This window comes from Chlorocebus sabaeus, chromosome 2 (assembly GCF_047675955.1).
Source record: "Chlorocebus sabaeus isolate Y175 chromosome 2, mChlSab1.0.hap1, whole genome shotgun sequence".
Taxonomy (NCBI): Eukaryota; Metazoa; Chordata; class Mammalia; order Primates; family Cercopithecidae; genus Chlorocebus; species Chlorocebus sabaeus.
The window spans coordinates 98,427,907-98,455,886 of NC_132905.1; the positions used below are offsets into that span (position 1 = coordinate 98,427,907).

Consider the following 27,980-nt stretch of genomic DNA (forward strand, 5'->3'; position numbering starts at 1 on the left):
TCAGGAAGACCCGGGCATGGAGGCTGAGCCAGGACTGAGCCTTCCTGGGAGTGGCTGGGAGTCCCACCTGGTGACCTCCCTGAAGGAGTTAGGCCACTGTCCCCTGTGACTTCTAGGTTAAGTCACTCACTCCTAGAAACAGTCATGGCTGGAGGAGACCAATGTCAGCTCAAAACTGTGTGTCTCCCCAGGAGCACAACAGGAAAAGAGAATCAGGTGACCAAGGAGAGTTTATTCGGGAGCAGGAGGAGGTGCTGACAGGTTCAAGTCGCGGCCAAGTGACCCACGGCAGAAAAGCTGGGAGGGAGGACGGGACCCAGCAGGCAGCGGGGCACCTGCTGGGAGGCAAGAGGTGGGGAGCTGCGAGAATGGGGGCTCCTGGGAGCAAGGAGGGGGAGGTCACCTCAGCACAGGGGAGACACAGGGACCCATCCTAGGTGGGGGCAACCACCTAAACCAGGTCAGGAATTGAACCCAGCTGGCCCAGGGGGGTGTGCACATCAGCAGCTAGACTCCTGGCCTGAGCAGAGGGCTCAGCAGGCTGGGCGGGAGCACGTGGGGCGGCAGAAGAGGGACACGCAGGAGGCCGGGCGGCAGCAGCTGGGCTGGCAGGAGGAGGCGGGGGTACAGCAGGAGGAGACGGGCATGCAGCAGGTGGACCTGCAAATGGGGCGGCAGAGGAGGGACACAGAGGAGGAGGGTCTGCAGCAGGAGGTAGTGCAGCAAGCTGGCTGGCAGCTAGACTGCTGGCAGCATGGAGAGGAAGCCCCAGAGCAGACAGGCACACAGCAGACGGGCTTGCAGCAGACAGGCACACAGCAGGCCTGCTGGCAGGGCAAAGAGGTGCAGCAAGCTGGCTGGCAGCTAGACTGTTGGCAGCATGAAGAGGAAGACTCAGAGCAGATGGGCACATAGCACACAGGCTTGCAGCACACAGGCTTGCAGCAGACGGGCACACAGCAGGCCTGCTGGCACAGGGAGGAGGTGCAGCAAGCCGGCTGGCAGCTAGACTGCTGGCAGCATGAGGGTGTGCAGGAGCTGGTGCAGCCTGATTGGCAGGGGCTGGGCTCACAGGCCGCCTGGCAGCAGGGGCTGGACACACAGCTCACTGGGGTGCAGACCAAGGTCAGGCATGGGGCCGGGGCACAGCAGCTGGGGGCACAGCAGGGGGGCTCACAGGAGCTCTCTGGGCAGTCGTCCACCTGCCAGGAGTCAGAGTAAGTGCTGGAGCAGACGGACATGGTAGATGCGGCCATGCTGGGGTTGGGGAGGTGAGCTGGGGGAGGTGTGAGGGAGTGAGTGTGGGAGTGAGTGAGTGTGTGAGTGTGTGAGCTTTGTGGGGCTCTCCGGCTTTTATACCCCTCCTGGCCTTGTTGTTCCAGGGCCCACAGCCTCTCCTTCCTGGTTGCTGAGAGGCGGCGTGTGTCGTGACTAGGGATGTTTGTTTGCCTGTGATGTGGCCCAGCTCATAAATCTCCTGTCATGTCTGGGCTGTAGCCTGTCCCATGTGGATCCCTGGGGGCAAGAGTGGAGGTGGGCCTGGTCTGCACCCCTCCAGTGCTGCCCATGTTGTAAGAAGGGGGCTGTAAAGGCAGGGGTGGCCCTTCACCCTTATGCAAAGTGTGGCATGCCAAGGCAAGAGCTGTCCCACTCATGATTATGGGGGCGTCTCCTCCCTAAAGCAGGTCCTCACTGAAGAGGCAGAAGCAGCCGGTAGAAGCACAGGATCACTGGGGCAGCTGGAGAGAAGGTGCACCAGGGGCCAGTGAGCCCCGCAGTGGTGGCCCTGCACATTCCTTCCCCCGTCCCCATCACTGGAGGAGCTAGAGCCCAAAACAGGGATAAGAGGAGCAAGGAAGGAGAGGCCATGCCCCTCCCCACGGCCTTCCCCGAGGCCCCCTCAGACGTGCGTGTGGGAACGCTGGGGATAGGACTGGGTTTCGGACGGGAAAGAAACGTTTTGGACTGGCCCATGGATTTGGTTCTGCTCTTAAAGATCATAGCTTTATGATGTGCTTCAATCATAGATAACTCAAGTCCCATGATCAATATTTCTTATTTATGCATTTTTTTTGGTACAGGTGGGGTCTCAAGTGATCCTCCTGCCTTGGCCAAAGTGCTGGGGTTGCAGGCGTGAGCCCTGTGCCTGGCCATCATCAGTGTTTCTGCACCACGTGTCTTCCCCGTTCCTGCTCATTGTCCTTGCTCTCCTCAGCTTCCGTTCCTCAAACGTAAGCTGCATGTGGGCAGGAAGTGTGTTTGTCTTGTTCACCACTCAATCCTCAAAGGCCTAAAATAGTGCCTGGCCCAAGGAAGAGCCTTTATAAAAATGGGCTCAAGTTATACTTTTTTAGAGAAATTATTAAAGAGTAATTCTGAGCTCTGAAAACGATTCCATTGTGCCACCTTTTTCTTATGCTGTATAAAATGTTCTGTCAAGTTCTTTCCTGTGTGGGGAACTGGCTTACATCAGACTGGCATCTAGCTGAGAAAAATGAGGAAATCTGGTTTACAAACAAAATCTCTGTTCGTAAGGGCCGGGAGGTATCAAGACAGCTGAGACTTGAGTGAATCCCCGTTAGAGAGAAAGTGCACAGAAGTGACTCCAATATTCCTTGTGGATTTTCTTATTGAGGCATTTACCAATTCACAGACCGCAGCCAAAAGGCCGAGAGGCTGATCAGCTGAGCAGAGCTTTTAGTAGTCTCACGGAATTAGAAGAAAACACAGAGTTCAGGACCTGACAAGGTGGAAGGAGTCTAGTAAAAAAAAAAAAAAAAAACAAAAAAAAAACCCTAGGCTTTCAGTTGGAAATGCTGAATATAAGTGAAGGGCTACCCCTAGGAGGAAAGAAAAACCAGAAAGAAGAATGAAGTCTATCTTTAAATCAGCTTGTATTGAACTCATATGATCTGCCTGTAGCCTAACTGCCTCCCAAAAACAAAAGTGATCTCTTCTGGAGACAGCAGCATCAACAGAAGCTCAAATAATCTTATAAATTTTCATAAAGTCCTTTATTCAGTCAAAAAATTACTAGGGATACTAGAAGACAAGACCAACTGACCAAAAGACCAAGAGGAAAATACAAATAAGAGAAACAGATGTGCAGGAGATCTACATATTAGAATTGTGAAACTGGAATTTAAAGTAATGCTGATCAACTTTGCTCAAGAAAAAGGAGAACAAATGGAAAATTTCATTGTCAAACTGAATTTATTAAATGGAATCAAACAGAAATTCTGGAAACGAAGAACACAATAGCTCAAATTAAGAACTAAGTAGCTTAGCTTTACAACCTATAGACAAAACCAAAGAGAAGATTAGTAAAGGAAGGGAGATGAGGAAATTTCAAGCCTGAATTCAGAGATGGGAAAGGAAAGAGGGAAATAAAGAAAGTGGAGCAATAAATATGCCTATATTTTGTGAAAATCTATGGGAAAAATGATTGAAATCCTACAAGGAGAGGAGTAAAATAGGGGTAGTAAAATATTTGAAGATATAATAGACAAGAACTTTAACCTGATGAAATGTGTAGATGCAAAAAACATTTAAGAATCTTTAGGCCAGGTGTGATGGCTCACACCTGTAATACCAGCACTTTGGGAGGGCAAGGTGGGCAAATTGCTTGAGCTCAGGAGTTGAAGACCAGCCAGGACAACATAGCAAAACCCAATCTTGGCCGGGTGTGGTGGCTTACACCTGTAATCCTAGCACTTTGGGAGGCAGAGGCAGGCAGATCACAAGGTCAGAAGATCGAGACCATCCTGGCTAACATGGTGAAACACCATCTCTACTAAAAATACAAAAAAAAAAAAAAAAAAAAAAAAAAGCCTGGCATGGTGGCAGGTGCCTGTAGTCCCAGCAACTCGGAAGGCTGAGGAGAATGGTGTGAATGTGGGAGGCAGAGCGTGCAGTGAGCCGAGATTGCACCACTGCACTCCAGCCTGGGCGACAGAGCAAGACCCTGTCTCAAAAAAAAAAAAAAAAATCTCTACAAAAAATACAAAAAATTGGCCCAGCTTGGAGGTACATCTGTAGTCCCAGCTACTCAAGAGGCTAAGGAGGAGGATCACTTGAGCCTGGGAGGTAGAGGCTGCAGTGAGCCAAGATTGCACCACTGCACTCTAACCTGGGCAACAGAAGGAGATCTATTGAAAAAGAAAAAAAAAAAAAAAAAAAGAAAGAAAAGAGAAGAAAAAACAAAAAGAAAAAAGGAACCTCCTCCCAAACCAAGAATCCTTAGCAAGTGGGTACAAAGCAAACTACACCTGGGCACATTGGGGCTGAAATCCAAAGACCGAGAAAAATTTAAAAACAGCCAGAGGAAAACAAGACGTATTACCTTCAAATAAGCAACAATAACATTTACAGATGACTTCTCAGTAGAAATGCTGGAAGGTAGGGGACAATGGAATAATATATTTACTGTCTGAAAGAAAAGATGCAGAAACACCCAACCCAGCAACAGCAGACAACACACATTTCTCAAGTTCACATGGAGCAGTTGCCAAGTTAGACTGTACCTTAGGCCACAGAACTAGTCTTAATAATTTAAAATGATCAAACTCATACAAACTATTTTCTCTGATTATAATGGAAAGAAACTAGAAAATAACAGAAGAAAAACTGGAATTCACAAATATTTGTATATTAAATTACACACTGTCAAACAACCAATGAGTCAAAGGAAAAACTCAAAGAGAAGGTAGAAAATACTTTGAGATGAATAAAAAAGAAAACACAGCAAATGCAGTGAAAGCAGTATATAGAGGGAAATTGATAACTGAATGCTTACATTTTTAAAAAATAGAAAGATCTCAAATCATTAATCTAACTTGATACCTTAAGGAACCAGAAAAAGAAGAGCAAACTGAATCCAAATTTAGCAGAAGGTAGAAAATAAAGACTAGAACACAGAAAAATGGAATAGAAAGTAAAAAATCAGTAGAATCAGCAAATCCCAAAGTTGGTTCTTTGAGAAGAGTAACAGATTTGACAAATCTTTATCTGTCTAGATCTTTATCTAGACAAATCTTTATCTAGATTAAAAGATGACAGATTCAAATAATTAAAATCATAAATGGGAATATCACTACTGACCTTACATTAATAAAAAGGATTATAAGGAATACTATGAAAATTTGTACACCAACAAATTAGATAACCAATATGTAATGGAAAAATTCTTATAAACACACAAACCACCAACATGGCTACCTTTCCTTCATATGGCTCCAGGTTACTGTCTAGTGCCCTTGTATTTCAGCCTGAATTAGCATTTCTTGTAAGGCAAGTCTATTGGCAATGAGCTCTTTCAGGTTTTATTTACCTTGAAATGAACTACTTTCTCTTTCTTTCTTTTTTTTTTTTTTTTTGACATGGAGTCTCGCTCTGTTGCCCAGGCTGGAGTGCAGTGGCGAGATCTCCGCTCACTGCAAGCTCTGCCTCCTGGGTTCCCACCATTCTCCTGCCTCAGCCTCCGGAGTAGCTGGGACTACAGGCTCCCACCACCACGCCCGGCTAATTTTTTGTATCTTTAGTAGAGACAGGGTTTCACTATATTAGTTTTAGCCAGGATGACCTTGATCTCCTGACCTCGTGATCCACCTGCCTCCGCCTCCCAAAGTGCTGGGATTTCAGGCATGAGTCACCACACCTGGCCCCTCTTTCATTTTTTAAGGATAATTTTGTCAGATGCTGATGTCTTTTTGGTTGTGGGTTTCCCCCGCCCCTGTACCCCAAGCCAGGACGTGAAATATGTCATCCCAATGCCTCTGGCCTCCATGGTTTCTGATGAGAAATCCGCTGTTAGTCTTCTGTGCAGTTGCTTTCTAGATTTTGTTTTGACTTTTGAGAATTTGATTACACTGTGTTTTTGTGTGACTCTCTGAGTTTATTGTACTTGGGGTTCACTGAGTGGCTTGACTGTGTAGATTGATGTGTTTTCTCAATTTGGGAAGTTTTGGCCATTATTTCTTCAATTATTTTTTCTGCTCCCCCTGTCTCCCCTCCATCTGGAAATCCAGTTAAGTGTGTTGGTATGCTTTATAGTGTCCCACAGGTCTTCTAAGATTTGTTCGTTTTTCTCCATTCTCACATCTACTCCCCTTTGTCTCATCTACTCCTCAGACTAGAGTATGTTAATTCATCTGTCTTTATGTTCACTAATTCTTCCACTTGATAAGATCTGCTGTTGAAACCCTATCTTGAATTGTTTATTTCAGTTGTTGTACTTTTCAATTCCAGAATTTCTGTTTGGTTTCTTTTTAAAGTTCCTATGTCTTTATTGATATTGTCTATTTGGTGAGGCATCATTCTCCTGGTTTATCTTAATTCTTTGTCTGTGATTTTATTTAGTTTTTAGAACAGTTTAAGAGAGTTGATTGAAAGACTTTATCTAGTGAGTCCAATTCTGGTCTTCCTCAGGAAGATTTTCTATTAATTGTTTTCCCCACGAGTAGCTCATATTTCTTCCTGCTCTGTCTGGTGAAAACTGGACAGTGACTATTACAATGGGATATTTCTGGGTATTAGGTTCTCCCCATCTGTGCAATTTGCTGTTGCTGATTGTTGTGGATTGTGGTTGTTTTTGCTTGTTTATGTCACCTTAAAAAAATAGTTTCTTCGTCATGTGTGCTCACTGTTCTATTAGCTTAGTGCTGAGACAGTAATTTGACAGAGAGTTCCTTAAACCCCTGGAATCAAAAAAATGTTTTTCTCCAGGGCTTGTAGCTGGGCTCTGTACGTTGGTCCACACCCTCAGCACTCAGCTGGGGAGTTTGCGACTCTGCCTCCCCTTCACTTCCTGCTTGGACCTTCATACTTCCTGCTTGCACCTTCACTTCCTGCTTGCACCTTCACTTCCTGCTTGCTCAGAGCCTGCAGTTCAGCCAGAGGTGAGCACTGAGAGCTTCTCAGGTCTTTTCTGAGGCTGTGCCCCGTCATGGGCATGTGTGGGGACCTTCTGGACTCCCAAGAATAAGTGGGATCTCCCAACTCCCTTATTCCTCAAAGCATGCCATCTCCCAGCTTTTCCTCCCAGGCTTTTCAGGTGTGCCCAGTGTTTTCTGGCTGATATCTTTGGCCCCAGGTGGCAGTGACTGTTTAACGTTCTGACAAAGCCTTGGTGTAGCTGCTCTCTGCCTTGAGTCTGAGTTGGTGAAATAAGGCAAGCCCTGTGTGTTAGTCCTTCAGGGAGCCACCAGATGGGTGGAAACGGACAACCTCACTGCCTTGCAAACAAGGTCCCCTCTGCTTCCCTGGCAGCAGCACCCCACACCAGGAACTCCGACTGCTGTCCTCCTAACTGTCACCCAGCTGGAGATGGGGAATGGGGCAAGGGGAAGTTAAAATCCACAAGGTTCTCCTATTTGGTTCTGTTGCTTTTTCTTGGTTATATGTTCCCTTGCCTGCTGCAAACCTTCAAATATTTTCCAGAGTTCAGATAAAATTGAACTCCAACCCCCTCTGCTGGGGTGGGTGGGTGGACGGCAGGTGGGGACGGGGAGGTCTTGGGGAAGCGATGGTGGAGGAAGCCTAGGACAATGTGGGACCACGTCCAAACCAGAGGGTGGGAGAACACGTGAACACGCGAACACGTGTGCAGATGGAGCCAGACACAGTTTCAAACAGGATGAACAAATCTGAGAGTAGACTCCTAGAAATACAACTGCAGAGCCAGGGAACGCTGGCCAGGGGCAGCGGGTTGGTTTGTTTGGGTTTTGCCACTTTCTGATGTTCCCTGGAGGGAAAGGCCCTCACAGTTCCCCACTGCGCCATTTCCTCTGACATCGGTATTCGCGGGCACAATTAGGGACCATCTTTGAGGGCATTTCTCAGTATCTCTATGAATTCAAAATCCATGAACACTCGGTGCTAGCAATCCCACTTCTAGGAATTTAGGCAAAAATGTACCTGAGTGTGGAAAGGTATCTGGTAGAAACACCCACAGAGGTGTTAGAAATAGAACCAGAGTCGTAAGGAAAACTAGCACTTAGACAAAGGATTTTTTAGCAAAGCAAAATTATCTTTGCACAGAGAGGTGCCTCTCTTATGGCTGGTTGCCACGAGAGCACACAGAACAAAGGAGAGTGAAAGTTTTTATTTTTGTTGCAAATCCTGCCCCTATGCCCTTTTTTAACTGGCCAGGGTCAGACCGTGCAATCTAAGCTGAACCCGATTGGCTAAACGTTTAGGGGAAGGGGTCGTCTGCAGTGAGCTAGAGAGTCAGTCTTTTCTCAAATAAGGAATGTGAGCTGGTGCTGATACGGCCACTGGTGCTGTGGCATGCCTGGGCATGCAGGAAAAGCAGAAAGAAGGAAAGAAGAAGAAAGAGACAGGGAGGGGTACTGGGAATTAAACAATAAAGGATTGATCAGGCTGTTTGAAGAGAAACCTTGCCATATCTCACAAGAGGCATCGTTTGTAATAATTAACAACTGGAGAGACGTTCAAGGCCATCCACCTGGCATTGCAGACATCAAGTGTGGCGCGTCCACACTTTGGAACGCTGCACTCCTTGCTGAAGAAAACCATGAGAAAATATTTTTGTTAATCAACCTGGCAAAAAAAGAACAACGTGTGGCCCGGCATCGTGATCGTGTAGCTGTTAAGAAGTAAAGACTCGGGGCCTCTTGTGGACAACGTGATGACCGTCGCCTCGCCAGCGTCCCTTGCCTGCAGTTGCATTTCTAGGAGTCTCTTCTCAGATTGGCTCCATCCTGTTTGAAACCACATCTGGCTACACCTGGACCTGTGTGTCCGTGTGTTTCTCTCGCCCTCTGGTCTGCATGTGTCCCCACGCTGTCCCAGGCTTCCTCTGCCATTGGGGCTTTCCTGTTCCCACCGGCCCTCCGCCCACCCAGCCCAGCACAGGGAGCTCTGGAGGCCGCGTCCCTGTTCTCTGCTCTGCATCCCAGCTACAAGCCTGGCGCAGGAACAGAGGGCGTCCCTGAGCGTCTGTGAGTGTGCGCAGGAGGCCAGGATGCCCAAGCTGTCCCTGAGTGGAACTCCCTGAGCACAGGGACAGCTGGAGCCCAAGTCTGCCCCCATGTCCCACCTCCCAGCACAGCTGGGGCCTGCCAGCCCCTGGGACAGCCCCAACCCTTGCCATGGGAAGGAGCTGCTTCTACCCACAGTGAGTGGAGCGTTGGCCCGAGCCATGTGGTGTCCGTGGGACTCAGCCAGTGAGCAAAGCTTTTGGGCCCTACAGGACCTGGGAGAGGAGCCAGACAGCAGAACGTGCCAGAAGGTGGACAGGAGCTTCCAGGTGTCACCCAAGAGCGCCCCACGGCCCCCCAGCTGGGGATGTAAAGAGATCCACAGGGCCCAGCCCCCCAGAGCCAGGCCAGGCCCCACTCTGCCCCATCCCGCCCTGGGTGCGGACAGTCAGCACAGAGTCAGCTGGGGCTGCAGAGGCTTTATTTGTGCCCAGAGGCAGAGGGTGACACTCCTGGGTACGAGACCCGGGTCAGGAGGGCCCGTACCCGACCAGCAGAGGGTCGTGGTCTGCAGCCAGGAGGCGCCACGAGGAGCAGCCAGGGCTCGCCCACCCTGGGGGAGGTCTGGGAGGAGCCAGTGACCATCTCAGACCCCACCCCTGGGCTGGACGGCTGTGGGTGGGGCTGCTTCTTCTCTGTGGTTGGGCTGTGTTGGGGCTGGGTGGGCTGGGAGGTCCAAGGACTGGCAGGGAGTCCCCCTGGCTGGCCCTGGGGGACATGGCCATCAGCAGCTGGACTTCTGGCCTGAGGAGAGACTGCAGCAGGCCGGGCGGGAGCACACAGGGCGGCAGAGGAGGGACACGCAGGAGGCTGGGCGGCAGCAGCTGGGCTGGCAGGAGGAGGCGGGGGCACAGCAGGAGGGGATGGGCACGCAGCAGGTGGAGCTGCACACGGGGCGGCAGAGGAGAGACACGGAGGAGGAGGGTCTGCAGCAGGAGGAGGTGCAGCAAGCTGGCTGGCAGCTAGACTGCTGGCAGCACGGAGAGGAAGCCCCAGAGCAGACAGGCATGCAGAAGACAGGCTTGCAGCAGACGGGCACACAGTAGGCCCGCTGGCAGGGGGAGGAGGTGCAGCAAGCCGGCTGGCAGCTAGACTGCTGGCAGCATGAAGAAGAATCCCCAGAGCAGGTGGGCACACAGCAGACAGGCTTGCAGCACACAGGCTTGCAGCAGACGGGCACACAGCAGAATTGCTGGCACAGGGAGGAGGTGCAGCAAGCCGGCTGGCAGCTAGACTGCTGGCAGCACGAGGACGTGCAGGAGCTGGTGCAGCCTGATTGGCAGGGGCTGGGCTCACAGGTTGCCTGGCAGCAGGGGCTGGACACACAGCTCACTGGGGTGCAGACCAGGGTCAGGCAGGGGGCTGGGGCGCAGCAGCTGGGGGCACAGCAGGGGGGCTCGAAGCAGCTCTCTGGGCAGTCGTCCACCTGCCAGGAGTCGGTGCAGGCGCTGGAGCAGATGGACATGGTGGATGCGGCCATGCTGGGGTGGGGAGGAGGTGAGCTGGGGGAGGTGTGAGTGAGTGAGTGAGTGTGTGAGTGAGTGTGTGTCTGAGCCTGTTGGCTGCTGGGGCTTTTATATGCCCAGGGCCTGTGTTTTCCTAGCAGGAGACTCAGCAACGCCCTTCCCTTCCGTGTTGGTGTTTGGAGCCGGAAGGACCCTCGTTATTTCTGCTTCCCTTGCCATGACTTGTCCTCACTCTGCTCCTAACACTCGGCTGGTTCTGGACCAGGCTGGTGCCCCTGGCTGAGCCTGTCCCCGGGAACACCAGGAGGGAAGGGGTGGCCTCTCTGGGGCTGACCTGGTGACTTCCACCTGGCAGGTCCCGTGACTGTGCCCGGCGTGGGGCCCGGGGGATGCCCAGCCTCTGTCTGCAGGGACCGCACGGGGTGGGCTGGTGTGGCTGCGACTGGGAGAGCCAGGACAGAGGTGCCTGTGTTGGGAAAAGGCGCTGGGACACCGCTTCCTGGTGGGCTCTGGGATCCTCTGAGATCCTGATGTCTGCCAAAGGCAGGAGGGCAGGGAGGACCTCCCCTCCCCTGAGATGGAAACGGAACATTCCGGCAAGGCCTCTGCACAGTCAGCTCATTAGGAGGACAAGGCTTGGGGACTGGCCTTTGGGTCTGGACTGCTGTCTCCTGGAGCCGTGGTCAGGTGTCCTAAGAGGGGCGGGTGCAGATTAGGGCCTGGAGGTGGGGAGGGGCCTCTGCCTTGGGGAGGAGGATGTGGAATCAGGGTCACGCGGACAGTGAAGGACACCTGGGGTGGGCAAAGCCAGCCTGTGCTTGGGAGGTCATCGGGCAGGACGGGCCCTGACCCTGGGGCAGGGACGGTCACAGGCAAGCTCCTCTCTCTCAGGGCCTGAGCCCTGCACAGCCTGAAGCTGGTTCTCACCAGGAACCACCAACATCTCCCAATGTCCTTCCAGCCTCTTCCAGCTGGGGATGAGGCTACAGCAGCCTGGGCCGGGCTTTCGTGGTGGCCCGGAAAGCCTACAGCACTAGGGAGGCTCACTGGTAGCTTTCCTGTCGTGGCGTAGCAGGAGGTGGGCAGGCCCCTGGTCACCAGAACCTTTCCATGTTGTCCTGCAGGGCGTCAAAGCAGCAAGCCGAGGAATAGAAATGAGGTGTGGATGTCTGTTGTTCGCGGGTGACACAATTGTCCACCTAAAGATCTGAGTCACTGCCATTGTGACTGTCACTGGCCATGCGCACTGGCTGGATGTGGGATAAACTCACAGCCCCCACAGCCCCTCCCTGCACACCTGCCTTGCCATTGTGATGGAAATTCCATCTGAACCTGGGGCCTGCAGCACGTGCCAGTCACTCCGCCCTCCATGGCGGTTGTCAGACACGCCCCTCCGACCTCGCAGGGGGGACGTCTGTGAAGACTCAGCTCCTGACAAAAGCCTGGCATCTGAAGGCGCAGGGCAGTCGGCACCGGGAGGCAGGGCGAGAGCCGAAGGGAAGTGAGGCAGCTGCGTTCCCTAATGAAGGGGTGGGTCCCACAGACCTGGAACCCCAAAGTCTAGCATGTGACTGTAGTGACAGCTTCAGCGATCTTAGAAAACGACCCCCTAGTAGCACTGATGATGAAGCTGGCGAGGTCAGAGAGCACTTGACAAGCACGTGGCTATGCCAGCAGCATGCCAAGCACTTGGCATCTATTAACTCACTTAATTTTGGCATCAACTCCTTGTCGAAGTTACTATGGACAGACATGGTAGCCTCAGCAGAGAGGCTGAGCAATCTGCTCAAAGTCACACAGAAAAAAGTGACAGAACCAGGACTAGAAGCCAGCCGGTCTGTACAGAGGGTCTATAGTCTCAACCAGTGCATCTCTGATTCTAAAAAAAAAAAAAAAGTTGAAGATGAAAGACAGCAAGTCTTCAATACCAAATTGAATACCAAACAGCTGGATTAAAAATTCACATCAGAAGCAGAACAAAACTAATACCCCAGAGAATCAATTCAATTTTGAGTCCAAACATGTATTCTTCCAAACACCGAGGTAAAGGATAAAACCCACAAATATAATGCGAGAAAAGATAACAAACAGAGGGTATATTTAGCTGAGATCAAACATGAAAATTCAATTGCTAGGGAGAAAAAAACAAATAGGATCAAAGTAATAATCAAAGAAACAATTGAGGATCAGGTATTCTGGGCTGAATGGACAGAGGTGTGTGTATTTGGAGTAGAAGAACTTAATGAATTTCAAGAAAATCAGGCCTTCAGAGCCCACCCTAGACATGCATTGACAAGTTTTTCAACGTAGAAGACCTAAGAACAGGCCTCTCACGGGCAGGACGAGTAATATACGATCTGGAAATGAACTGCATCAGGCTGACCTCAGACCCCCGTCCCACTAACCAGGGTATGGCAATATCCTCAGAGCTTCCAGGGGAATCTTTGGCGGACTAAGCCTCTACTTTTCCTTTTTTCAAATTATTACATCTTTCTCAAATAAAGATAACAGTGACGTATTTTCACAAAAGCAAGAGCTTAGAAAGTACTCCACCCAGGTATCTCTCTTGGAAAAAATACTTAAGGAAGTATGACAAATGGCAAAGTGATTGTTATGGATGGAAGGTTTGTGTCCTCCCAAAATTCACACGTTGAGACCCTAATTCCAATATGAGGCTATTAAGACGCGGGGACTTTGGGAGGTAATTAGGTCAGGAGGGTGGAGCCCTCAAGAATGGGATTCGTTCCCTTTAAAGAAGAAACCCTGGAGAGATTATCTGGGCCATGTGAAGACAGCAAGAAGGTGGCTGTCTGTAGACCAGGAGGAGAGCCCTCTCCAGAACCCCACCATGTGGCACCCTGCCTGATCCTGGACTTCCACCCTCCAGAACTGGGAGAAAGAAATGCCTGCTGCTCAAGACCCTCCAGTCCACAGTAATTTGTTATGGCAGCCTCAGCTGACTATGGCAGAGAAGAATCTAAGACAAGGGCTCCAGATTGCAGAGGCTGGGGTATCAAAGGGTTGGCTCAGATACGAAGACAGGAAGACACCGACCTGTGTCCAGATAACCAATGTGCTCAGTTATAACTGCAAATACAAATTTCCCAACTGTTATAACAGATGCATACAACAGATGCATATTCAACATTCTAATTGAATAGCAATGATAAGACCCTAATACTTTACTGCATGCTAATGTGAGAGGCCACTAACCACATGTGGCTCTTGAGTGCTTGAAATGTGGCTCCTGCCACATGTTGAAATGGTAGCATTCTGGATGTACCAGGTCAAATAAGATCTATTATTAATTTAATTTCACCTGTTCCTTTTGCCATCTTTAAATGTGGCTGTTATAATATTTAGGATTGCATGTGTGGTTCTGTTTCTACCGGAATATGCTGTATGTTGCTTCCAATTAAACAAGAAAGACTAAGAAGCGGGTGGGGGTGGACACGTGGGCTGATGTTAAGAAGAGCAAGATTAATTCTGTTTTAAATAGAAATTCTCAAATTGCAGTTCCATTCCTCACTTTAATAATTAAAAAATAAACATAAAGGTAAACTTAAAAGTTATTTATTAGTACAATTAAAAACAGAATGTATATTTTTCAAAACAGCAAATAAAAGTAGAAGAGAAAAAAGCAAACCGTGGTGGATATTCTAAAGATGGAAAAGCAGCTGAAACAGGAGGAAAACCTCCAAAGCAGAGAAGACCCTGAAAATGTGAGGATGAGGAGTGAAGCGGCCAGTTCGAAAGGAGAGGAAATTTCACCAGATGTTTCCAATTAGATGAAAACATTTCTCAAAATGGTTTATAAAATAAAAACCGAAATAAGGTAACTAATGTCACAATTAATCAGTAACGGGAGGGAAAAGAGATGTCTCCCAGGTCCGAGGGCGGCGGGGGCCACACAGAGCCTCCCCTCCCATCCTCCCCACGGGGTGACCCACACAGCCTAGAAATGGGGACTCCCGCACTAGCAGGGCCCCCACATCCCACAGGATGAGCCAAAGGGAGGGCAGCCTGGCTCAGAACTCCCTGAAGATGCAGAAACCACGTTCCCTTACAGAGTCCCACCCAGTGGGGAGACGTGGGCACTTCGCTAGGCCAGCTGGTCAAGGGCTGTGGGAGATGGGTGGTGAAGGGCACCAGGATCTGGGAGCCCTAGCGTGAGAAGTCCCCTCCCAGTCCTTGTGTGGTGAGTCCCCCAGCCCCCAACACAAACACATCCCACCCCCCTTCACAAGCAGGGTGGAGGCTGCACACACACAGTCGTGGGGCTCAGGGCAAGGCAGCCTCGCTCTGGGCTGCTGATCAGACCCGGGACACAGAGAGGGCTGGGGACAGCTCTTCCTGCCCTGCCCACTCCCCTTGTCCTGGTGGTCAGGCTGGGAGCTCGCAAAGGAAAATGACAGTGACAAGGGGCCTGTGTCCTTCCGTCCTGGGAGCCTGTGACACTCAGACAGGGACTTCTAACTCTGTATCGCATTTGCACAGACATGCCATGGAAACTGCGAAGGAATAAATGACTGCCGGGACAAGTTAATAGATACAACGGTTCAAAGGAAAAGACCAACTCAAGAACTAAGGAATCGTTACCAACAACAGGGGAAGGTTACGGAAAATTTCCAGTTATTCTTAAGAATTAAGAAGTCGCATCGGGTATGGTGGCTCACACCTGTAATCCCAGCACTTTGGGAGGCCAAGGCAGGCAGATCGCGACGTCAGGAGTTCAAGACCAGCCTGGCCAATGTGGTAAAACCCTGTCTCTACTAAAAATACAAATATTAGCCAGGCGTGGTGGTGCGTGCCTGTAGTCCCAGCTATTCAGGAGGCTGAGGCAGAAGAATAGCTTGAACCCGGGAGGCAGAGGTTGCACTGAGCTGAGATCGCACCACTGCACTTCAGCCTGGCGACAGAGTGATACCCACTCTCAAAAAACAAAACAAAACAAAAAAAGCCGGGTGCGGTGGCTCACGCCTGTAATCCCAGCACTTTGGGGATGCCGAGGCAGGTGGAACACAAGGTCAGGAGTTCAAGACCAGCCTGGCCAAGATGGTGAAACCCTGTCTCTACTAAAAATTAAAAAAAATTAACTGGGCATCGTGGCGGGCACCTGTAATCCCAGTTACTCAGGAGGAGATGCAGGAGAATCCCTTGAACTCGGGAGGTGGAGGTTGCAGTGAGCCGAGATCGCACCACCGCACTCCAGTCTGGGCCAGACTCCATCTCAAAAAAAAAAAAAAAAAAAAAAAAAAGAGAGAAAAGAAAAAGTAGACGTTTCTCCAGGGATTCCAGTTCTGGAAACCTGTTAGTGAGATTGTTCGACCCATCATCTTGCTGAAAACAATTGGAAACACTAGGAAGAATTTTCCTAGTCGCAGCAGGAAACTGGAAAAGGAACAAAGAATTACGGGATTACAGGCCCAAATCAAAGGGAGGGGTCTTCGCCCTTTGTGCGCCAGGGACCTTCCCGGCCAGTTCATGAAAGCTTTGAAGGTTTTCACATGAGTAAAAGGAAAGCAACTACATGAGAACGCAGCTGTTACGCTGTGAAAAGCGAACTGGCGATATAGCATGCGTAGCATGTGCTTCCCTAGGGAACGTGCCTGTGGAACCTAGCAGGTGCATCTTGTACTACCGTAATTATGAAACAGCCGTGGCCAGAATGAGGTTTTGAGCATTTGCAGCCAGTGTAATGTGACGCCACGCATTTCATTCCTGTTGGTGACAAAGCTGCAGGTGCCGCTGTAAGTTTTGTCGTCTACATTCATAATTGGTTGAAACACTACATTTCAGTTAGAGGTTTGGGAGAATAAAGATGCATTTTTTTTTCTTCTCATCCAAGGTCACAGACCGCAGGTGAACGACTCTTGCTCTAACACACAGCATTTAGAAACACCCAGAATTCACTTTGTTCTTGAGGGCATTCGCTGGTCTGCCAATTTTAAATTTAGGATTGAATGGTTTTGCAGGATGAAGGGGACAGAAATCAAAGCCAAGAGCCCCCCTCGTGGTGGGGTCTAAAGGAGACTATCCCTACATGAAGCTAGAGACTGCACAGGCTGCACCCTCAGAGAAGAGGGAGTCAGAGGTAAGCATGGGCTTATGTCCATCCAGAGGCTGCTGGCTGCCTGGGGACTCAGCACACCCAGAGGAGAACATCCTGCCCCAATAAGCCTGGCCTCATTCTGCTTTGCAGCCCGAACTGGCACCTTTTGGGTGCCCCACACAAATCGAAGCCATGAATTTAGTTGAAGGTGATCCTGGAATCAGAGGGTTCCTCATATAAGACAAAAGCAAACACACCTGTCTTAGAGGCCTCAGAAATGCCCACAAATACTTTTCAAGCACAACGGTGGTTACTCAGTCACAAACAGCAAAGCACACAAGGAAACAAGACACCATGAGTGAGAACTGGCGGAAATGACAGAAAGCTGAAATGGACCCACAGAGACTTCAGGCATTGGGATGATCGTACACAGACTGTCCAACAAACATACACAGATACTTTGAAATAAGTATCAGCTCTAAAATATCTTCCAGGAATGAGAAGTATTTATTTCATTTAATAAGAGAGGGCTGGTGAGAAGATGGTGAGTGGGGGATCAGACAGGCAGAGAAAGGAGAGAGAGGGAGGAGCCCAGGGAGAGGCCAGGCCCGGTGGGTGCGGGGCATTCATAGAGAAGGGCACCCCTGGAGCCTGGAGATGCTGAGGCTGGCAGGGGACCCCACAGCAGCAGACCCCACACAGCGGGAAGTCAGGACTGCCTCCGCCCCCGGTGCTGTCAGCCTGGATGCAGCTCAAGGCCAGAGGCCCGAAGCTCCCACCCCACACAGCACATCGAAGTTCTTCCCCCAGGGCTTGCCAGATATGCAAAAAAGACCTCTGAGAGGGCACAGTGGTGACTTTATTCGTTGACAGACTGATCACACACATGGGGCAGGACACAGCGACCACCGGCTGGCCGGGATGGAGATGAGGGTGTGGGAGAGATGCATGCCTGGAGGGAACTCAGCATGAAGGCTCAGCGTTGCCCGCTGGAGGTGCAGTGGCTCTGGGCAGAGGAGACTCAGACAGGGCTCAGGGCTGCAAGGATTTTCAGAAGTCAGAGATGGCCCTGGAACAACTCTGGAGAAACAGGACCTGCCCGTCAGCAGCTGGACTTCTGGCCTGAGGAGAGGCCGCAGCACGCAGAAGAGAGGCGGGAGCACACGGGGCGGCAGAGGAGGGACACGCAGGAGGCCGGGCAGCAGCAACTGGCCTGGCAGGAGGAGGCGGGGGCACAGCAGGAGGAGACGGGCACGCAGCAGGTGGACCTGCACACAGGGCGGCAGAGGAGGGACACAGAGGAGGATGGTCTGCAGCAGGAGGTGGTGCAGCAAGCTGGCTGGCAGCTAGACTGCTGGCAGCATGAAGTGGAACCCCCAGAGCAGACGGGCACACAGCAGACAGACTTGCAGCAGACAGGCTTGCAGCAGACGGGCACACAGGAGGACTGCTGACACGGGGAGGAGGTGCAGCAAGCTGGCTGGCAGCTAGACTGCTGGCAGCATGAAGAGGAATCCTCAGAGCAGGTAGGCACACAGCACACAGGCTTGCAGCAGACGGGCACACAGCAGACGGGCTTGCAGCAGACGGGCACACAGCAGGACTGCTGGCAGGGGGAGGAAGTGCAGCAAGCTGGCTGGCAGCTAGACTGCTGGCAGCATGAAGAAGAAGCCCCACTGTAGATGGGCACACAGCACACAGGCTTGCAGCAGACGGGCACACAGCAGGACTGCTGGCACAGGGAGGAGGTGCAGCAAGCTGGCTGGCAGCTAGACTGCTGGCAGCACGAGGGCGTGCAGGAGCTGGTGCAGCCTGATTGGCAGGGGCTGGGCTCACAGGCCACCTGGCAGCAGGGGCTGGACACACAGCTCACTGGGGTGCAGACCAGGGTCAGGCAGGGGGCTGGGGCACAGCAGCTGGGGGCGCAGCAGGGGGGCTCACAGCAGGTCTCTGGGCAGTCATCCACCTGCCAGGAGTCAGAGCAAGTGCTGGAGCAGACGGACATGGTGGATGTGGCCATGCTGGGGTGTGGGAGGAGGTGAGCTGGGGGAGATGTGAGTGAGTGAGTGAGTGAGTGAGTGAGTGAGTGAGTGAGTGGTCGTGCCGGGTGTTCTGAGTGGTTGGAACCTTTATACCCCTCTGTGTTGATTGTGCTACCCCTGGCTGGCTTCGAGAAGCCTTCCTTTTCCTTGTTGTTGTAGGCACTGTTGTGTTAGTAGTGTTGCTTCATTGTTTGTGGATGCTCTGGTTTGTGAGGCTCCTGACTGGAGTTGGGTCTTCCCTAACGTGGGTTTGTCCATAAATAAATCAGTAGAAATATATTGATTGCATCAAAGCACACTCCAGAAGCAGGGACAGTGGCAATGAGGCGATATTCTGGAATTGACAGCCCTCTGCTCCATCCCAGGAGGAGTTTGCACTTATAAAAGACTTCTGCACCTAAAGAGGGATGAGGTTAGGAGAACCTCAGTTTCTGGGCCTTGAGGAGAGTAAAGACTGTGGAGAAATCACAACCATTGCACACTGCTGGCAGGAATGTAAAATGCTGCCAGCAAGCTTGGTAAGAGGGCTGGTAGTTCCTCGAAAAGTTAACCACAAGATGCAGGGATCCGCTCCTAAGTGCACCCACGGGAGAAATGAAAACATACGTCCACACAAAGCGCACACAGGACTGCATGAATGCCTGTAGTAACGTTATTCTTAACAGCCTAACGGTGGAAGCAATCCACACGCCCACCAGCTGAGAAAAGGATAATCTCGCTGTGGCAGGCCCATACCATGGAGTATTATTGGACCGTAAGAAGGAATGAAGTGCTGACACAAGCCGCAGCATGGATAAACCTTGAAGACATTCTAAGCAAAAGAAGCCAGCCACAAAAGAAATACACCCTACGATTCCCTTTACAAGGAACACACAGGAGAGGCAAATCCCTAGAGACAGAAAGGAGCATAGTCCGTGCTTAGCGCTGGGCTGAGGCAGGGTCCAGGGTGATATTTAACCTACGGGCCTCCTCTGAAGTGAGGAAAGTGTCCTACAATTGCTTGTACATATCTGTGAATCTACCAAAAACCATCAAATTATACACTTTAAATGGGTGAATTGTAGGGCATGCGAATTACATCTCAACAGAGCTGTTAAAAAGTCCGAGGCATGGCTGGGCACGGGGGATCACACCTATAATCCCAGCACTTTAGGGGACTGAGGCAGGAGGATCGAGACCAACCTGGGCAATATAGTGAGATCTCATCTCTACACAATTTTTTTTTTTTAATTCACCAGGAGTGGTGGCATGCACCTGTGGTTCCAGCTGTTTGGAGGCTGAGGTGGGAAGGTAGCTTGAGGTAGCTGCAGTGAGCCATGATTGTGCCACTGAACTCCAGTGTGGGTTACAGAGCAAGACTCAGTCTCAAAATAAATAAATAAAAATTTTAAAGTATGGTGCATGACAGAAAGTAGAAAGATAAAGTAGAAAACAGAACCAGTCTTTTAGGTGGACCGCATATTGGAGTTGTGCACATAATGAACATTGGAGCCACGCTCAAGAAAATAGCTGAGAAGATGAAGACTTTAACCTAAACATTGGAAGTTATATAAAAAAAAGGAAGTTAGGGAACTGGAAAATATTGACACTGAGAACTCAGTGGTTGGGGTTTACAGCAGGTTAGAAGGAAGAGGAGAGAGGATGGGTGCGTATGCAGAGACCAGCACGGAGTCACACTCAATGGAATATCGCACGGCCAGAGCAGCCACTGCCGGAAGAAGGGCTTTTCCTTTTTTCATCAATGATGCTGAATTGGAAATGCAAATTCATTTTTATTTACTTCATAAGGACCTGCTGCACAGATATGATGTGCACTGTCCCAGAAACTGTGGGGAGGGGACAGAGACAAACATTATTGTCTTCACCTTCCAAACTAGTAGGCAGAGGATGGAATGGGGCTTACCTGTTAGATTTGGGATTGATAGCACTTCAAGTCTTCGATGAATGGGTCTACAAAGTGTACCTTTTTAGATGTGATTTTATTGTTAGCGCTTCCTGCTAAAGGATGTCAACATAAAAACTCTGAGCACTAGACCCTCAATTGCAGGAATTGGCTGTGCAAACCCCTAGCAAATGGTCACACAGACTCTCACATACTGCCAGTGACAGGGACCTCATTACCTAGCAAGGCAAGACACTCTTGATCCCAGAGAAACCCAGAGAGTCCTTGACAAACGCCGCCCCTCAACCTGTGCACGCATTGGAACCGGGAACCTCACGAGGGAAAATCACGCTATTCTAACACGAAGCGCGGAAAGTGCCACTGACCTTGGGTGGAAGATGGGGAACTCTCAAGGTTACAACGATGGAAAACTCTTCAGGGAAGAGGTCACACTGGGAGAAAATCCGGGATGCAGGGAAGCTCATGACGTGGGGGGCGGCTGCCGAGAGCTGGAGTCCCCGTGCACCGTGAACCTGAACTATCCTGATCCCGCTTGTGGCGCCATCAGAAGGGACCACCTCCGCCAGGATGTCCAGGGGGCGCAGGTCTGTGGCAAAGAAATCACAGGTAGATTAGGCCAGGACACCCCCAAAAGTGGATACCATGACAGCCACCATATATCAGCGTGGCAGGCTCTTTACACAGCACTGCAGCCCCTGTGAACTGCGAGCCGCGGTTATCTCTGTTTCAGTGGCGAGGAAACAGAGGCACCATGAGGCGTGCCCGTGTGGCCTCCCCCACTCCTCCTCCTGCTCCTGGGGGATCTTGCATGGCTGCCTCTGAGCTGCAGGTGACATTCCACCCATGGCTGCTGTTTTCAAGTCGGCAGCCAGGCACTGTGCAGGGTGAGCTGTGCAGGACGAAGGAAGGAACGCATGGCCCCACCGCAGCCATGGGGACCCCAAAGGAAACGCCGGAAGCGGCTGGGAATGAGACCAGGCAGGCCCAGGCTCCTGTCTGCTGGCCTCCCTTGGTTCCCTGTGCTGCCCTCGGGCGCTATGGGAGACTGGAGCTGCCGTGGAGCCGGCGGTGTCTTCCCCTCATCCCCCTCTGGGCATGCCGGGGGAGCGGATAAGCTCCTGGGGAACCTCGGATTCACAGTTCAAAGTTTGTGGGAACATAATTGATGGGCTGGCCTGGCCTCCTCTGAGGCTGGATGACAGGGAGGAAAATGGGGAGCGCGGAGGGCATTCAGGGCTAGCAGAGGCCTGCAGACCAGATCCCTGGCCCAGGCTGAGTGGCTGGGAGCAGAGCCTGAGGCTAATGCCTGGACCCTCCTCAACCCGGCCACTGCAGCTGGCCCTAGCCTGGGTAAATGCCAGGGCGTGGCTGAATGAAGCAGGTGTTTCCAGAGCTGTCTCCCTTGGTCTGTCAGTCTTGCTGGGGGGCCTTCTGCCTCAGCCTGGCATGGGGGTGTTGGGTCAGTCCACTCTGGCACTCAGCCCTCTAGGTTCATCTTCCCCCACGTGCCCGTCCTGGCTGGCATTGCGCAGGGAATGTCATGGCTTTCCTGTAAAGGTCCTGGAAGGGCTTTGGTCAAAGATCTCAAGCAGAGGCCTTCCTTCCGCACCTGCCTGCGTGTGGCGGGGCCCCAGTGAGCAGCTGGAGAGCAGGACGCCAGTCCAGGCCAGGAGAAGGCAGCCCTTCCTTGCACCGCCATGTGCTCACAGTGCCACAGCTGCAGTGACACTCAGGTCCTCTACGTCCTCCTGAGAGTGTGAGCACCTGGGATGGAGCAGGTCTGCAGAAGGGCATACCCTAGAAAAGCATCGCCGTCCGCACACAGGGCGTGAAGGGCACTTCTTCATTAGAAAAACCGGATGTGACCCAGACGTGCAGTGCAGGAGCAGCCGGCAAAGTGGCCGTGAGCATCCTGGCCGGGAGTGGGAAGATGTGACAGGACACACTATGGGCCAAGGATGGAAAGGACGCAGAGGGTACTGTGGTGGGGGGTGTGACACATAGCACCGGAGAGTGTGGGGACACGCAGATGGGGGGAGCACTGTGAAGAGAGGGTGGCCTGCTTTAGGACAGGAGAATGTATTATTATTGTTACTATTTACGCAATTAAACACAAAAGGTAGGGTGTGAGGAGGCTTTGCCGCTTCCTGGAAAGACCCTGTGCTATAAACCACGCCACGACGGGGGACAGCAACAGTGGACACTGTGTGTAGAGAGGTCTTCGTACAGGGACCACCCCCGAGGGAGGCCGCTGTGTGTGTCTGGGGGTCCCAGGCTGACTCTGGGAGGATTCTGGCCTCTTGGTGTGGAGGGATTCTGTGCCTCAGGGCTCTGATGTTGGCCCAAGCCTCAGGCTGGCCGGGGTGGGGGATGAGACTCCACATTCTGTGGCGTTGTGTCCTGGGTCCCCTGGAGAGAATGGGTCTCTAACTAAACCCCATGCACCCTACCGCCCCCTCCCCCCAGTCTCAGAGAGACCCTGCTGCACAGCACTGCCTGGTGCTGGGCTCACCCCCGGGGGTTTAGCTGGAGCACAACCAGGGGCCACCTCCTCATTGAGGAAACATGGGGGCCACCATCCAGAAGGTGTCCTGCCCAGCACTCAGGATGAGCCTCTGCCCTGCTGAACCCCGGGATAGACAGTCAGCCCATCGCTCACTGGGCTTTGGCAATCAGGAAACAGAATCCTGCCCATCCCAGCAAGAGCCTCTCCCTCCACTGTTTAATTAAAACAGCCTTTCCCTGGCTCCAGACCCCACGCTTGCAGTCCAGCCAGTTTTCTTGTGTGCCTCTCAGCCTCCTGGGAGTGGAAACCCAAGGGCAGATGAGTCCCCGACACAGCCTCAGCAGTGCTGGGTGAGGGCCTCTGGAGGTTGACCCTCCCTCACAGCCACCCTGTGGGGCATCCTCCTTGACTCTATCATCTGTGAGGCATGGGTCCAGAAGCCAGGAATTATGGAATTTCGGAAGGGACTGCAGAGATTAGCTCATTCACAGCCTCAGGCACAGGCCGGGTACAGCCACCGAGGATGCAGAAGGAGGGGGCCGAGTGCTGCTTTGAAAAGAAGGAAGGTATTGAATCCAACATAGGAGCTTTGCTTTGAGAAACTAGAGAAAGACGAGGAAATGGAACTCACAGCAAGCAAAGGGAAGGATGGGGCAGGAGTCCGTGCAATTGAAAACAAAAGGAAAATAGAGGAAACTGATTAAACCCAAGCTGGTTCTTTGAGATCAATCAAATTGATAAACAATATGGAAAACAAAAGGGGATATTGCTAAACAATTGTTGGCAATTAAAAGGCTGATAAGGGAACTCCATAAACAATACCATGTGTATCTCTTCAAAACCTCAGATAATGTGGAATTGTGCCAAGTCCTTGATAGTCACAAACACCAGAACTCATTAAAGAAGAAAAGAACTCGGGCGCCTGCAACTTGTCAGTTATGGTTTAAAAGTTCCCACCAATGCCGGGCGCAGTGGCTCAAGCCTGTAATCCCAGCACTTTGGGAGGCCAAGACGGGCGGATCACGAGGTCAGGAGATCGAGACCATCCTGGCTAACGCGGTGAAACCCCGTCTCTACTAAAAAATACAAAAAATTAGCTGGGCGTGGTGTTGGGTGCCTGTAGTCCCAGCTACTCGGGAGGCTGAGGCAGGAGAATGGCGTGAACTCGGGAGGCGGAGCTTGCAGTGAGCTGAGATCGTGCCACTGAACTCCAACCTGGGCGACAGAGCGAGACTCCATCTCAAAAACAAAAACAAAAAACAAAAAAAAAAAAAGAAAGGTCAGGGAGGCACAACGTGTTGAAAGGGTACCAGGGCCAAAATGAAAGAACTTGAGGGCCAAAGTTGGAACCACTGCAACCGCAAAATACATAGTGATGATATTGGACTGTAACTCGAGTAATAGATAAATATTCTTTAGTCCACACCTAGGTAAATAAATAAGGAAGCAAATAGACACAAAGAAGAGCAGGACAGCTCCTCCTCCCAGGAGAATTTCAATTAGCAAGTGTGGAAGGAACAAGGCAGGGAGGAGAACCCTCAACAGAGCCCCACAGGGGCTGCACTGGCCAGGCTCCCGGAGGGTGCTAACACTACTGGGCAAACGCCTGGGCAGATGCAGGACAGCTGCCAAGTCTCAGGCATGACCAATCACAGAGGGAAACGGCGGCACCGCAAGGGATGGGACATGGCTGCGTCCCCTCCGTGCCCCGCGTGCACTGCTCCTGTGGGATTCCTCCCCCAACGCGATGCCCGCTGTGACCATGAGGAAACCTCAGGCAAGTCCACACCGAGGGGCGTTCTACAAAACACCCAATCAGTCAAGGTCGCTGAGGCCCAGGAGAGACTGGGCAACAGGCACAAACCAGAGCAGCCGAGGAGACCTTTCGGCCAGCGCCATGTGGGGTCCTGAGCAGGGCCCGCGGGAAACCAGTGCACCTGCTTAAAGCCTGTCCTGGGTGAGAAGAAACAGACCAGCGCCGCTTTCTCAGAGCTGGGAACTGACCTGCGGTGGCGTCGCGAAGCTGGTGAAGGGTGATGTGAACTCTGCTTTTCAACCACTATTCCCTAAAACCATTCCACGAGGTCAAGCCACACCTCACAAGCAAAGGCTGCCAAGTGCCCAGTGCTGGGCACCTGCTGTCCTGTGCTACCCTCGCCACCCCTCCATGCTCCACCGGCCCCAGGCCCAAGTCAGCGAGAAAGACTCCTGCTGTACCTGCCTTCCCACCCCGGGTTCTGCTCCCGCACCCACCTCCTCATCCCAGGTTCTGCCATTGTGTCTGCTTGCTGTGGATTGAATTGTGTCCCTCAAAAGGTACCAAAGTCCTGACCCCTGGCTCATGTGAATGTGACCCTATATGGAAATAGGGTCTTTGTAGGTGACCAAGTTAAGAGGAGGCTGTTAGGATAAGCCCTACTGCAATATGCAATATGCTTTGTGTCCTTATAAAAAGGGGAGATTTGGACACACACACACACACACACACACACACACACACACACAGAGAGAGAAGCTGTGTGAAGATAAAGGTGGAGCTCAGGTGAGCCCACTGTAAGCCAAGGACCCCAAAGATAGCAGCAGCCCACAGGAGTGAGGGGAGCGGGGTGAGACAGTGTCCTCTGCAGCCTCGGAAGGAACCCACGCTGTCCACACCTCCATTTCAGACCTCTGGCCTCCAGAACCATGAGACACGGAATTTCTGTTGTGTGACCAGCCAGTTTGTGGTGCTGTTTGTCACGGCAGCCCAAGGAAAGGAACACGTTACTGCATACAAATCACGACTCACGTTATCTTTATTTAGAACCCAAACGAATCTCTCCCTAACCTTTGAATCACAGAGGCACATGCTCTTGTTCAGCAGCCTAGAAACCCAAGGCCCAGCAGAGCCACCCGCAGGCACCCGCTCCCCATAGCCCAGCACACACAGACCACGCCACCCTCCACGTGAGCCTGGGGAGCAAAGCAGCACAGCCTGACCTGCACCTCAGCTCTTCCTCCTGAGTCTAAAACACACACGTGCCCCAGGCCAATTCCAAGTTTTGTAAACTGAGCAACAGCTCTTGGGAAACAAAAACACAGCTACTGTTTATTCTCCTGGAGCTGGCTGTACACCCCAACAAGGAAGGGAGGGCCTGCTGAGCCTCCTGTCTGGACGACACGCGCCAAGGAGGAGTATAAAAGCCCCAGAAACCCGATCACCTCACTCACTCCCTCACCCACTCCCTCCCATCTCACCCAGCCCAACCCCCAGCACTGCAGCATCCACCATGTCCGTCTGCTCCAGCGACCTGAGCTACAGCAGCCGCATCTGCCTTCCTGGTTCCCGTGACTCTTGCTCTGACTCCTGGCAGGTGGACGACTGCCCAGAGAGCTGCTGCGAGCCCCCCTGCTGCGCCTCCAGCTGCTGCGCCCCAGCCCCCTGCCTGACCCTGGTCTGCACCCCAGTGAGCTGTGTGTCCAGCCCCTGCTGCCAGGCGGCCTGTGAGCTCAGCCCCTGTCAATCAGGCTGCACCAGCTCCTGCACGTCCTCGTGCTGCCAGCAGTCTAGCTGCCAGCCGGCTGGCTGCACCTCCTCCCCCTGCCAGCAGGCCTGCTGTGTGCCCGTCTGCTACAAGCCTATGTGCTGTGTGCCCACCTGTTCTGAGGATTCCTCTTCATGCTGCCAGCAGTCTAGCTGCCAGCCAGCCTGCTGCACCTCCTCCTCCTGCCAGCAGGCCTGCTGCATGCCCATCTGCTGCAAGCCTGTGTGCTGCAAGCCTGTCTGCTGTGTGCCCGTCTGCTCTGGGGCTTCCTCTCTGTGCTGCCAGCAGTCTAGCTGCCAGCCAGCTTGCTGCACCTCCTCCCAAAGCCAGCAGGCCTGCTGTGTGCCTGTCTGCTGCAAGCCTGTGAGCTGCGTGCCTGTTTGCTCTGGGGCTTCCCCTTCATGCTGCCAGCAGTCTAGCTGCCAGCCAGCTTGCTGCACCACCTCCTGCTGCAGACCCTCCTCCTCCGTGTCCCTCCTCTGCCGCCCCGTGTGCAGGCCCGCCTGCTGCATGCCCGTCCCCTCCTGCTGTGCCCCCACCTCCTCCTGCCAGTCCAGCTGCTGCCGCCCGGCCTCCTGCTTGTCCCTCTTCTGCGGCCCTGTGTGCTCAGGTCAGAAGCCCAGCTGCTGATGGACACACCCCCCAGTGCCAGCCAGGCTCAGCTCCCACCTGGAAGCTGATAGTCACGTCCTGAATTGCTCCTGCACTTTGACCATTTCCCGGTGTCTGCTATTGAGCTGGACAATGGAAGAACTGAATGTCTATACTCAATGCTGCAGCCCTTTTGTGGGGTGGGGGGTGCTTCTAGAAAGTTCCCATGGCAGTGGCCTCCCCTCCATATCTCCTACTTCTCATGAGGGTCAGCTCAGCCTTGACCCGTGAGGTCTCTGTCCTCCTGGCTCAGAGCCCCAGAGCCTTCTTTGGAGGCCCTCAAACTGACCAATAAAGGCCCTGAGACTGCAATGGCGCTGGCATCCAGGTGTGTTGATCGATGTCTTGGCTGGAACTCATGGCCAAGGTTTTCTCCTTTGTGCACAACCCTCTGCTGTCATTCAGTCCCCTGAGTGTTCTCCTGTGCCCACGGGTGTGTGGCTTCCAGGGGTCCAGGTTAGATGGACATGGGCAGGGGGGAGCCTTGCAGCCCTTTGGCCATTTCAGGCCCTTGGGTTTGTCCCTAACCCTCCTGTGGTGTTTGTCATGTCATAGTTCTTTTTGCTGATTTGCTTTTCAAATTCTCCTTCTTCTGCACAATACCTGTCAAATAAGAACGGTGTCTTCTAGTGCCATGCTTGCCCAGAGCCTATCCAAATGCCCCCCTAGCTTCAAAATCAGTAGTCTTCATTGACATTGCCTAAAATCCTCTTGTGCCCTGTGCAGACATCACTGGTGTGGTGGGAGGAACATAGGCTGGCGATTGGAATCGGGTCTCTGTCGCTTCCACACTGTGTGAGCAGAATCATCTCCTCGACCCTCCAGCCTCTCTAAGGT

At 52.2% G+C, this 27,980-nt stretch overlaps 4 protein-coding genes across 9 annotated transcripts in view; 1 reads left to right on the forward strand and 3 right to left on the reverse strand.

The window, feature by feature from the left end:
• Positions 1-27,980, reverse strand: part of TSPEAR (thrombospondin type laminin G domain and EAR repeats) — a 209,626-nt gene that overhangs the window by 48,080 nt on the left and 133,566 nt on the right. The window contains exon 2 of the mRNA XM_037985430.2: positions 20,828-21,048. Coding sequence (XP_037841358.2) covers positions 20,828-21,048 — 221 coding nt within the window. The remainder of the gene's footprint in view (positions 1-20,827; positions 21,049-27,980) is intronic.
• On the reverse strand, positions 534-10,552 carry LOC103219928 (uncharacterized). Of its 3 annotated transcripts, none has more exons than XM_073011063.1 (2): positions 9,958-10,552; positions 534-1,109 (listed from the first exon to the last, which is right to left on the reverse strand). In XM_073011063.1, exons 1-2 carry the CDS (start codon positions 10,477-10,479, stop codon positions 534-536), a joined length of 1,098 nt encoding a protein of 365 aa, XP_072867164.1. In that variant the 5' UTR covers positions 10,480-10,552. The 3 variants fall into 3 exon arrangements, with proteins under 3 accessions (XP_072867164.1, XP_037840836.2, XP_037840833.2); XM_037984908.2 differs by lacking the exon at positions 9,958-10,552 and having other exon boundaries at positions 534-824; positions 921-1,490; XM_037984905.2 differs by lacking the exon at positions 534-1,109 and having other exon boundaries at positions 9,724-10,050; positions 10,135-10,552.
• LOC119619324 (keratin-associated protein 10-3) lies at positions 17,471-18,809 on the reverse strand. 3 transcript variants are annotated; one of them, XM_037984898.2, is made up of 2 exons: positions 18,305-18,809; positions 17,471-18,193 (listed from the first exon to the last, which is right to left on the reverse strand). In XM_037984898.2, exons 1-2 carry the CDS (start codon positions 18,535-18,537, stop codon positions 17,620-17,622), a joined length of 807 nt encoding a protein of 268 aa, XP_037840826.2. In that variant the 5' UTR covers positions 18,538-18,809; the 3' UTR covers positions 17,471-17,619. The 3 variants fall into 3 exon arrangements, with proteins under 3 accessions (XP_037840826.2, XP_037840828.2, XP_072867170.1); XM_037984900.2 differs by having other exon boundaries at positions 17,471-17,964; positions 18,208-18,809; XM_073011069.1 differs by having other exon boundaries at positions 17,471-18,809.
• On the forward strand, positions 26,162-27,122 carry LOC103219922 (uncharacterized). 2 transcript variants are annotated; one of them, XM_037984906.2, is made up of 2 exons: positions 26,162-26,573; positions 26,685-27,122. In XM_037984906.2, exons 1-2 carry the CDS (start codon positions 26,238-26,240, stop codon positions 27,120-27,122), a joined length of 774 nt encoding a protein of 257 aa, XP_037840834.2. In that variant the 5' UTR covers positions 26,162-26,237. The 2 variants fall into 2 exon arrangements, with proteins under 2 accessions (XP_037840834.2, XP_037840835.2); XM_037984907.2 differs by having other exon boundaries at positions 26,162-26,558.

What these genes read in the sequence shown, in the direction of transcription:
- LOC103219928 (XM_073011063.1), bottom strand. Translation starts at nt 10,479, where the DNA reads ATGGCCGCATCCACCATGTCCATCTGCTCCAGCGCCTGCACCGACTCC. An exon ending in GCTGCCAGCAGTCTAGCTGC is followed by an intron (nt 1,110 to 9,957) that starts CAGCCAGCTTGC and finishes GTCTGCACCCCA; the next exon opens with GTGAGCTGTGTGTCCAGCCC.
- LOC103219922 (XM_037984906.2), top strand. Translation starts at nt 26,238, where the DNA reads ATGTCCGTCTGCTCCAGCGACCTGAGCTACAGCAGCCGCATCTGCCTT. An exon ending in AGCAGGCCTGCTGTGTGCCC is followed by an intron (nt 26,574 to 26,684) that starts GTCTGCTACAAG and finishes TCCTGCCAGCAG; the next exon opens with GCCTGCTGCATGCCCATCTG.
- LOC119619324 (XM_073011069.1), bottom strand. Translation starts at nt 18,537, where the DNA reads ATGGCCACATCCACCATGTCCGTCTGCTCCAGCACTTGCTCTGACTCC.